The following is an 11,363-nucleotide window of genomic DNA, read 5'->3' as shown; positions in this document are numbered from 1 at the left end:
GTGATATGATCCAGAAAAGCTCAAGATTGCAGTGTTAGGTTGCATTGAGAACCAGAGGGTCTAGAACATGGGAGTTGATGGTGTCATTGCCTCCATCATACCTCATCTAGTCTTTTCAGGCCTGGGGGTGGGGGAGAGGCACATTTAACAGAAGTCTGTGACAGACTGGAAAGTATCCAGAAGAGGACAATCGAAGAGGTGAAGGATGGTGAAAGGCCACATACCATACAAAGGTGAGCTGAAGGAACTAGGGACAATCTAAAGAAGAAGTAGGAGGAATGTGATCATAATTGGCAAGCATCTGAAAAGCTGTCATGGAAGGGGGATGAAACTTGTTTTGTTCAGTCCCAACCAGGCAGAACTAGCAGTAAATGGTACAAGTTGCACATATAAGGGGAAAACTTCCTATTAGCCATCCACAAATAGAATGGTCTACTTTGCGAGATAGTGGGTTCCCCCTCACTGGAATTCTGCAAGATGACCATTTGTTAGCAGGGTTATAGATGGAAGTTTTAGTTTGGCATGGATTCAACCAGATGAGATCTGAGGTCTCTTCCAACTAAGACTTTGCCCTCTCTTCTAAATTTGACAGCTTGCAGAATGCAAAAGCCTTTTTCTGGGTTTGCTCCAAATAAATGAGCTTGATATAAGTTTGATCTTGGGATAAATGGGGCCCAGCAGACAGCATCCATTTTCCCTATATCAAATAAATATTAAATAAATGTATCCAATGTCACTGAAACAGCAATGGACATAGGAAACCTATAGGAAATTTTGTCTCAATTTAATGCGTGCTATCACCTCTCTGTTGACTAATTCCTTGAAGATTAACGTATGTCAAAGGTTCCACCGTATGTACATATGCACACAGTAAAATTGCCATATGCTAGCACATGCCCACATTTTGAAAGAAAAAAGCTAATGAATATTTGATATTTATACTTTAATTGTGAAGGTTAAAAGTATATTTACCATATTTTACGCCTTAATAAGAGGTGTCTTCATAGTAAATTGTTACCTGAGCCTAACTCCCTGATGTGAAATGCAAAACATTCTCACAAAACTAAAAAATATTAATTTGAGAAGTCATTAAGTTCTTTATAACCAATAACAGCCTATTAGGTAAACAGTTTACTCCTTTGAGATCCAAAGACTTCTGTCATTAATTTATTGTTCTTCCTTCCTTTAGAAATCAGAATATGTCTAAAGACTGGATTTTATGTATAACAGAAGTTGATCTTTTCTGTGTTGGAGTCTAGATAAACCTGTCATTAGAAAGGCAAAAAAGAAGCTGAGTGAGGTTAAAAAGCCAGAAAGCTTTCTAGGAATTAAGTATTTCTTGTTATAAGTGTAGTGCATTTTAGGGTGGCATATATTCCAGAATTCTTCCACAAGAGGCCTATTTCATTGCCTCTTTAAGGTGGGGAGATGTTCTTGAATTCTTGAAGGCTAAGCTAATAAAACATTCTGTCATATTCTGTCATGCTAGAAAGTCTTTGAATGGTCCCAATGGCATTGTTTCTGCCATCTAAAGATGACTCTAGTACATGTTCATCACAAATAGAATGGTCCTGAGGTTAATTTTTGGTGCATTGCAACCCATGAAACAAAGAAAAACAGAAAAGTCTTGTTTGGTTTTCCTTCCATTTCCACAATAATGGTGGTGGACTGAAGAAAAGGAGGCAAAATATGCTAAGAATTATAGTTTTTAGACTGGCTATGGACAGATATTTAATTGTTGCTATTCTAAACACGAGATCTTTGTCTAATGACAAAGTGAGTTTGTTTTACTGGAGGACCTGAACTACATCAATACTGATGTTCTTAATGAAGTGAAAGCACAGGACAGCAGATGCATCTAAATGGAAGGTTTTACCAATTCTCCCTGGACAAGTTCAAAAGAAGCTGGTTGGATAAGTTTCTTGGCACAACCAAAGGCAAACGGGATCATTTCCTAGGACACTTCTTCCCCTAGACTTGCTGTGTTTATCTTGAAAGCATAAACAAACATACCCTCATGAAGATAAGTGCATCTTGTACAAATATTTTGCACATGTAATAGAATATGCCAAGGAGAAAGTTCAAATGGAAGATGAATCTTCTCTGGACAGCAAGGTCTTCCAGTTGCATGACTAAGGCATGTTAGGATTTCGACTGCACCAGCATACTCTGACAAGATTTACTGAAGCGGTCCACCTTTCACTTCACATAGAATCAAACCAAATGTCTGGGAAGCACCTAAACTCTAACATGTAGCTTCAATGGGCAGTCTATTATTGAATTAATGCTTATCTTGCACAGGTAACTCAGATAGTGAACTGGGCCCAGAATTGAACAATAAGGGAGAAGATTGTATTTACTGCATTTGGGAAACCATACAGTGTTTTAAAAAACCCTAAGACATAAAATCCAACTTTTTAATACTGATATTATCTTAGTGACACTATATGGCTGTGAATCATAGAATGCCACAAAGAATCCAAATTGCTGGTAACTCAAAAGGCAGGGGAGCAACATGTTGGTAGGTTTATGTAGACTTCAACATCATCTTTTTTCTTAACATTTACGTAGTGCTTTAGAGTTTGCAAAGCACTATATATTTATATATATCATAAGATTTAATTCTCACAACTCGGTGAAGGTTGTAGTATTAGTATTCCCATTTCTTAGATAAGAAACTTAGACTCAAAAGTTAAGTGACTTGCCCATGGTCACAGAAATCAACCATGAAATATACAATGAGAAAAAGAATTGGTCTGGTCATGGACTGAGAATCAGGGATAACAGATTGAGAACCAACTGATACACTGATACCAACAAAATGTTAAAAGACCTAGAGAAGGCCTCCAATATGATCTTCTATGGAAAATTTCACAGGATTTCTGAGTTGGAAGGGATTTTGGACCATCTAGAAGAGGGGTGAGGAACCTGTGGCCTTCTAGGTCCTTGCTTGTGGCCTTCTGAGTCCAAGTTTTACTGAACGAATCCTTTTATTAAGCGGATTTGTTCTGTGAAGTTTGGATTCAGTCAAAGGGTCACACTTGAGGACCTAGAGGGTCACATGTGGCCTCGAGGCTGCAATTTCCCCACCCTTGATCTAGAACAACTCACACCTGAAAACAAGTAAAAATGTATTTCAAGAATATCTACACATCAGTGAAATTGAAGCAGTAAAGTATAATTTTTGAGAATTATAGAACCATTCATAGCAAAAGGTAAAAATAAATGTCTCTCAAAATCAACAAAATGTACAATATGCTGTGGCACGTTAGCCATGCCTTGGTCCCTACTTTATTCATAGGGATAAATGACAGGTAAGTTAAGTAGAAAGTACAGCATCTAACAACTTGAGAAGCCATTAAGTTCTTTATAACCAATACCAGCCTATTAGGTAAACAGTTTACTCCTTTGAGAATCAAAGATTTCTGTTACGAATACTTTAGTAATACAGATGGTAGCTTTAAATAAAACAGGTATATACTCTTTTTCAGGAGACAAAAGTCAATCTTCTTATTGTTACTAACACAAAGAAAAAATGAAGTTAGCTTTTATTTTTTAAAACTGATAGCATTTTTACCATTTAAAAGTGAAAGCTGCATTAGGCAACTAAATGTTTTTAGCGTTATAAAAATAAATTCAATCACCTTGTTTAAAAAGATTACAAAATTGAATTTATTGAGTTTCACACAAGATGCACTTATAAAATTGGTACTGAATGTCATTTTAACAGAAGAAATGAATATTATCCCCAAATCCCTATAGAAACTGCAAAGTAACTGAAAAAATTAAAAAATATGACATCACATTTATTTAATAATTCAAACTGAATTTTAAAGTATCATTCTCTGCATGAACACAAAATGTATTCAAAACAAATACTGTTTTTTAATTAGGGTCATGGTTTTCAAATCCCACCCCTTATATCCCCGAAATTATTTGCATTCACCTTGTCTAGGATTCTTGCTGTTTCTGTTAATGGAAAGGATGGAGGAAAGAATAATGCTAAATGGTACCTTCTCATATAAATCAATCAAAATTCTCCTTTCATTTTAATTACAAATTTCTTTTGGTTTCACAAAAGTATGTTCACACAATCTTCTCTTTTCTATGAACAAGTTTTTCAATTTCTTTAATCTGTACAATTATTCAGAATTAACTTTCACATTTCAAATGCACAAACCTAAGGCTTAAAGCTGGCTTTTCTTCCATTTAGCAAGAGACTAGTCTTTAACCAAAAATTTACCTTATGCGTTTAATAAATCTGAACTATCCACATGGTGTTTAAAATCCAAAATTAAAAGGAAATAATTTAGTTAACATTAATGAAAGCTTTTTGATAATTGTGAAAATAGAAGTTGTACCCTTTTTATAAAAATGCATGAAGCATTCTCTGGACAAAATAGAATGGGAACTAACTTGTCTCATGATGCAGGGTAGTCCAATAATAATGCCAAAATGTTATCTTGATCTCAAGCTCCACTCAAAGGACCTTTTGGCTCCTCTTCTCATACCACACAGATGAACACATAACGTCTGCATCATATTTTAAAAACCCAAGCACTTCATGACAATATTGTCTGAACCAGCTTGGGATATTTTATTTTAAAATTGCCATTTTTAAAAAAACCTATCAATAAACGGGACATTTCTGAATTTTATACAACTCTATAGATATTTATCCCCCCAGTCAACCCAACATTAAATGCTTTCCCACCATAATGATTCCTACAGCACTTAAATAATAAAGTGAAACCAGGTATTTTACCTTAAAGTTAACACTGCCCTGCTTTTGTAGTATAAAAAGTGCCATTTTGTAACAAAATTTCTATTTGTCCCACTGCAACAAAACTCACACTTTCTTGTGTTTTTCTTTACAGGAGAGTAAACTGAAAAATGATAAAAACTGATCTGCCCAGTTATGTAGACCCTTCTTTATTTTGCTTGTTTTATAAACTGTCACTAATTTAGTTTTTAGATAAAATGCTACTATGCATCATGTCTCATTTAAGATAGTCTTTTATTCTGATTAGTTCAGATACATCTTCAAGGATTATTCTGAGTGGCGATAACATTTATTGTGGCTTTTTATTTTATCAAAGTTCAATTCTCTTTAATGCTTTGGCAGATGAAGTCAAAGTTTCAAAACTGCTTGTGAAACAGGACATTGGGAAGGTAGCTTCATGTTAAGGATTTCACAGCTTTCCAGGTATATTTTTCTACTGAAGAAGCCGTGAAGCAACATTTTATGTTCTGGAAGCACAGTTTGACAAAGCCAAAGGGATTCTGCTTTTGTTTCAGTCTATTGAAAAAAAAAAATAAACTGTCACTCTGCCAAGCAGGGAGAGGTTTTCATAATCCATCACATTTTCCACATAGCAAGTTAGAGATCTCTGTTGTTACTTGATCTGATCAGCAACCAAACCAAGTTGTCTGTAGAAAGATACTAATATGTTTGCCATGAATAATTTAAGTTTTTAAATAAATATTAGGTGCCATGTCTGGCATTTGTCCATTCTGGTAGCATAGCATTTGCTGCCCCAAAGCTCAGTATCCTAAGCACACAAAGTCAAAGTCAAAGAATTTAGTCAATTCTGTTTCCACAAATTGTAAACCTGTCAATTTCCAGCAAATCTTTCTTTGATGATCTGTGTTTTAATTCAGAATTTTCTTGAGTAATGTCTTTCTCATCACCATCTGGCGTTGTCAGAAACTGATCAGAATTGCTGGTAATAAGTGATGGTGCTGTATTTTCCTTTTGATGTATAGGTTGGCTAATGATGGAAGCTGATAACGTCTCTTCTGTAGAAAGCCCTTATTGAAAAAGCAGACACAAATTTAATTAAAAAGAAAATACTTATTCAGTTTATTATTCATTTAGTATATTAGTGCTGATGAAATCTTTCATTGAAATTTGATTTAGACTAAGCAAATGATAACACAATGTCTTAAACTGATTAAATTAGAGGCTTTGAAAATGAAATCATTTCCATATTCATTTCAGTAATGTCACAGTAAGTATAAGCCCAACCTTGCAGTGAGGAAGACCTACGTTCAGATTCTACCTCTGACACATATTATTACATTTTATACTATGGGCAAGTCACTTAAGCTCAATGTTTCATGCAGCTCTCTTGGAGTATAAGTTACAGTCATGTTGTTGAGTTTAAAAAGTGGAAGTAGTTTTCACACTGAAAATTTCTAGTGACCATGAAATCACAGGCATGGAGCAAAAAACAAACAAAAAACAACAAACAAAAACAAACTGGTAAATTTAAGTGTCTATTCTGTGCAAAGCACTATGTACATTCATATTATTATATAGAATCTAAACTCCGAATCTCAGTATTGGAAAAAGTGTAACTTCTCTAATAATGTTTTAAAATTAATTTCTTTTCCTTAGTCATGAAAATAAACACTAATTCCTAAATACAGGGGTTTGAAGAAATAAGAAATGGGATTAAACAGAACATGCTATCTCTTTCTTTCTATTCTCTTTAAATTTCCTTTTCATTTATATTTGAGTTTGTGAGAAATGTGTTTACTGTAAGGAAGCATAATAGTGGCATTCTAGAAAGGGCAGAAAGAAACAGAAACAAATGTGAAGGAAGGCGAGGTAAAAATGCATAGAATTAACAGATTTTGCATCTGAAACCCTTTTCACAAAAAAGGTTTACCTAGAAATATTTAAGACTTTTTGGACAAGATCCAGTTACTAAAGATTTTAGAAATTAAGTTTATTAATGAATGATGATTTATTGAGAGATAGTGTAGCACATCGGGATAGAGAAGTCAAAAAGACTTCGGTTCCAGCTCTCTTTATAACACATATTATTAGTTGCTTGATCATGGAAAAGCCACCTGACCTCTTTGTGCCTTCAAGTCATTAAGACTCTACACTGTAGTTGCCACATTGTCTTGGTAGAGAGAGCTTCCTCACAGGCCGCTCTGTACCCTGAAGAAATGATAAGGCCTCTCACACTCTTCTAATTTAAACAGTGTTCAAATGACTAAATAATTTCTCATTATTTAAATAAATACACATCCTCTTTTCCTGAGGCATCTGCTCATCTCCAGTTTTCAAAATCTGTCTTATTTTTTCCTCTCTTTTCCTATAGTATCTGAATGTATTGTGGCCTTCTTTCCTGCTAATGCTCACTAGTCTATCAATGCCCTTGATCTCATTACCTGTTGTCTTCTCTGGGACTTTAGACTGCTCACATTTCAAATCACCTCCTCACTATTGGCTCCTTCCTCTTGCTCTCACATTGCCTCTATCCCAAATAAATTGTCCTTTGCTCCTTTTATCTGCCTTAGTAACAATATTTTATACCCAAAGCCTCTCCTTCCTCACCACTTGTTTTATTCTTCAACTTTCTGAAATCTAGTTTTATTAAACCCAAAATACAGAAACTGTTTTCTCCAAGGTCAACAATGATTTAGCTAACTGGTAAATCCAATGTAAATATATCAATTCTGAGTCTCACTGACCTTGTCGTAGTATCTGAAAGTGTGGACTACTCACTACTACTATTCTCTCCTGCCTTGGCTTCCATGATGTTTCTCTTTCCCTAGCCTCTTACCTAGCTGGTTCCTCTTAATCTCTTTTACTGATTCCTCTTACGTTTCCCCTAAACGTAGTAAAAGGGCAGGCATCTCCCACCATTCAATCCTTTGTTGTTTTAAAATCTCTTACACTCCTTCTTCTGAAAGCTCATTTTGTTATTATTACCTCATACAGAGGATTTCTAAATCTCTCTAGTAGCACTAACCCTGTCCTCTGAGCTCTGGTGCCATATTTCTAACTACCTATGGAATGTGTCCATTTCAACATTACCCTGATCCATCTCACAGTATCTTCCCCATAAAACCGGTTCCTTCTTTTAACATCACTATTCTGTTGCTGTCACCACTATTATACTTTACGAGGCTCAAAATTTTAATGCTATCTTTTCCCCTTCCTTCTCCCTTACCCCAGACATATAATCTTTTGTGAAGCTGTCAATTAGAAATCTGAAAAGTCTCTAGCACCTGGCAGCTCACACTGACATCGCCCTAATCAGGCCCTCATTTACCTCCTGCAGTACTACCTACTGCAAGAGCCTTCCTCCTGTTTTCCATGTCTTTGATGCTTTCCTCTCTCCAACAAATCACAGCATTGGCAAAGTTGTCTTCCTAATGGCCAGCTCTAGTCATCTCATTCCCCTGTTCAAAAATCTTTAGTGGTTCATGACTGCTTACTGAATAAAATACAAACTCCTTACTTTGGCAATCAGTGGGTGATCATCCATTTTTAGCCTTTTTTCAAGGTACTTCTCAAAGTATACTCCATGCTGCTACTCACCACATTTACCTTCTTGATCTTGTCCTGATCTTTTGTGCTTCACTACATTTATGCATTCTGTCCCCCATACTTAGAATATGACTCCCTCCTTTTTCCTACTGGGATCTTTCTCCTTCAAAGCTCAGCTTAGAGGTCACCTCCCTCCATGAAGCCTTCTCTCAACTCCTCTATCCCTCCTTGAGTGATCCTCTCCCTAAATGTTCTGTCTGACCTTTATTATACTAGGACTCAACACAGTGACTGGCACATAGTAGGCACTTGATAAATGCTAGATGACTTTTATGAATTATTTATCACAGTCAAACATGCATTAATGTTATTTGTGAATCTCATTCCTCTTGCACTAGATTAAAGCACTGTGATATTTCAAGTTTGAAAGTACAATACCTTGTACAAAGAAGACACTTAATTTCTGCTAAATAGATAATTAATGTTATAGATATGTTTCATGCAATGCTATTTCTGATTAAATTCTCAACTTTAGCCTTTTCAACCAGTATCAAACCAATAAATATTTATGTGCCCCATGGTATATGTTACTGTGGAGTAGTGATAATATTTTAAACCTGCAAAAGCAAATCTAATTAAGGGCAGAGTAAATCCTTCAGAAATGGAACTGGATTTTAACTGCATATTTTATGTATAACTAGGGCAAAATTACTAATTGTTAAGGGCCAGATGATTATATTGTAACCTGATTTATATTACAAAGGAAAATAGGAGACAGCAAAAAAAAAAATCAAACATACCTTGGGAAGATTTATATTTGTTTTGTGATTTACTGGATGTTTTTCCCGGTGTGCTGGTTGGAGGAGGATTAAACAACTTTTCTTCCATTTTGGCTTCTTTGACATACTGGCATGACTTTCCCAATAGTACAATACTATTAAGGATTTTGAGTGATATCAACCTAAAACCAGAAATAAATTGTTTTAATTTCTTAACAATTCTTAAAATACTTAATATAGTGGAAAGTTACAATATATAACAACTTATGGTATCCATGTAATTCCACAATGTCTAAATGCCATGTTTGTATGATGACACAATTTTTAAGTGATTAAGAAAAACAGGGCAGAAGACACTAAAGGAATGAGGCATCAATGAAACAGCTAGCTTGAGTCATTACTCACAGTGCACAAGGCACAAATCAGTAGGCATTGCACGGAGACATAAAGGAAATGAAAGCTATAGAAACATATGGTGTTAGAGCTGGCATGGTTAGGGACCAGTCTAATCCTCTCCTATTACAGATAAGGGTACTGAGATCATTCTGAAGTCAACTGTTTAAGCTTAGATCTGAACTAGCTTACAACTTCATTTTCCCTTATTCCAAGTACTAAGAAATCACCGTGTCTCTCTTAGGATCATCTCCCTTTAGATTTAGAATAGTTTCGACTACAAACAAAGGAATACGGTTCCTCACTAAGACAACTGCTTTATGAACTGTATGAAAGAGAAAAACATTGAAAATTCCTGTGAAAGTGGTGATTAGAGTAACATGCTACTGATGTGGCTATACCAACATATATATTTTTAAAATGAAACTTTCAGGTATGGCATGTGCATATTTGACCTCACCGATACATTTATGTCCAAAGAAAATACCACAGTAATTAGCCAGTCATTCAAGTATAAAAATAATTGTAACACAGTAATGTAAAAAGAACATGAGACAAACTAGGAAAAATTATTATGGGAGGTTTGAAAATTTGTTGCAGGAAAAGGGGGTCTTATGCAACAATTTTCTTAACTAAAAACTAAAAGAAATTGATGTGCTCTAGATATAGTCAATTGAAATATTCAGGCAAAAGTGATAAATGAGTTCATAATACAAAAGGATACATAAAATCTTATCTTATATTAAATAATTATGACAGTAAATTTATGTGTAAATATTTTGTTTAATTTAACATTAAAATTAGTTTAGCTTCCTTAAGGAAACTTCAATTAAGGGTAGTGGGGCTTCTAGATGGCATAGGAAAGCTGATCTTTGTGATTTAAATTTTCTGTGTTTTAAAATTTCTTGTGAATAACTAAAAAAAAAAAAAAACCAAAACAAAACCCAACCAGACAGCAGTAATTGGCCACAAACAGAATCTAACTAAAAAAAAATCTTACTATCCAGGACAGTATAATTCAATCAATACAATTATACTACAGAATACCATATCCCTCCTTTTTTGTTCCTTCACTTTGGGAAAAAAAAGGCAATTTTTTTTCCTCTTCTTCCAAAATTTCATTTCATTTCAAAGAAAGTAATTCATGTGAGTAATCTGAAAACAATTGTTGAAGGCTTTTTTGAAAGTCTTCTGTTTCTTTGATTAAAATTAAACAAAAAACTTTTATTAACTTCAAGCTGCTTGCTACCTAAAAGGCAGGCCTGTAACCACCACACTATATCATTTTACTAGCATTGAAGTAATATGTATATTATATCCTATGTAATATCCTATATAATATGTATAATATATCCTAGTCTCCTAATGGGCCTTGATTTTTCCAAGTGCATAAGAACATACAGTGCTATGCACCTTGCTGAAAAAGTGAAATAAATACATATTGTAAAATACAGTATACTTGCTAAATAAATACTCTCCTTTCACAGTCAATTGAATATTTTAGTAAATTACAATAATTTTGTGGTCATATTACTATAGTAATTCTTTTGTTTTCTTCTTATTTGTGTCTTTCTCCTAGTATAGCACTTTTATGAATTATCTTTATGACAATGAAAGGAAGCTAGATAGTACTGTGGGTAGAATACAAGACCTGGAGTCAGGAAGACCTGAGGTTAAATGCAACCTCAGACACTTACTAGCTGTGTGACCCTATGCTGGTCACTTGAACTCTGTCTACCCCAGTTTCATCACCTATAAAATGGGGATATTGCACCTAACTCCCAGGATTGTTATGAGGATAAAATGAAATAACATTTATAAAGCACTTTCCAAACCTTAAAAGTGATATATAACTGCTAGCTACAGATAGCTATCTTTCAATCTGGAGCATAGCATGAAAC

The 11,363-nt window shown here is 34.6% G+C and overlaps 1 protein-coding gene across 1 annotated transcript in view; it reads right to left on the bottom strand.

Moving 5' to 3' along the window:
- Nucleotides 1–3,645: 3,645 nt before the first annotated feature.
- TAPT1 (transmembrane anterior posterior transformation 1) overlaps nucleotides 3,646–11,363 on the bottom strand; it is a 104,870-nt gene continuing 97,152 nt past the window's right edge. Inside the window, exons 13-14 of the mRNA XM_069069385.1 lie at nucleotides 9,091–9,251; nucleotides 3,646–5,811 (exon numbers count right to left, since the gene is read on the bottom strand). Of these exons, the coding sequence (XP_068925486.1) occupies nucleotides 5,582–5,811; nucleotides 9,091–9,251 (391 nt within the window). The 3' untranslated portion in view covers nucleotides 3,646–5,581. The remainder of the gene's footprint in view (nucleotides 5,812–9,090; nucleotides 9,252–11,363) is intronic.

The sequence above is a fragment of the Petaurus breviceps genome, unplaced genomic scaffold (genome assembly GCF_028583685.1).
Source record: "Petaurus breviceps papuanus isolate PSGF00001 unplaced genomic scaffold, PetGlider_PUasm1.0 140, whole genome shotgun sequence".
Lineage (NCBI taxonomy): Eukaryota > Metazoa > Chordata > Mammalia > Diprotodontia > Petauridae > Petaurus > Petaurus breviceps.
The sequence above is the reverse complement of the archived record's forward strand: the minus strand, read 5'-3'. Positions and strand labels throughout refer to the sequence as shown.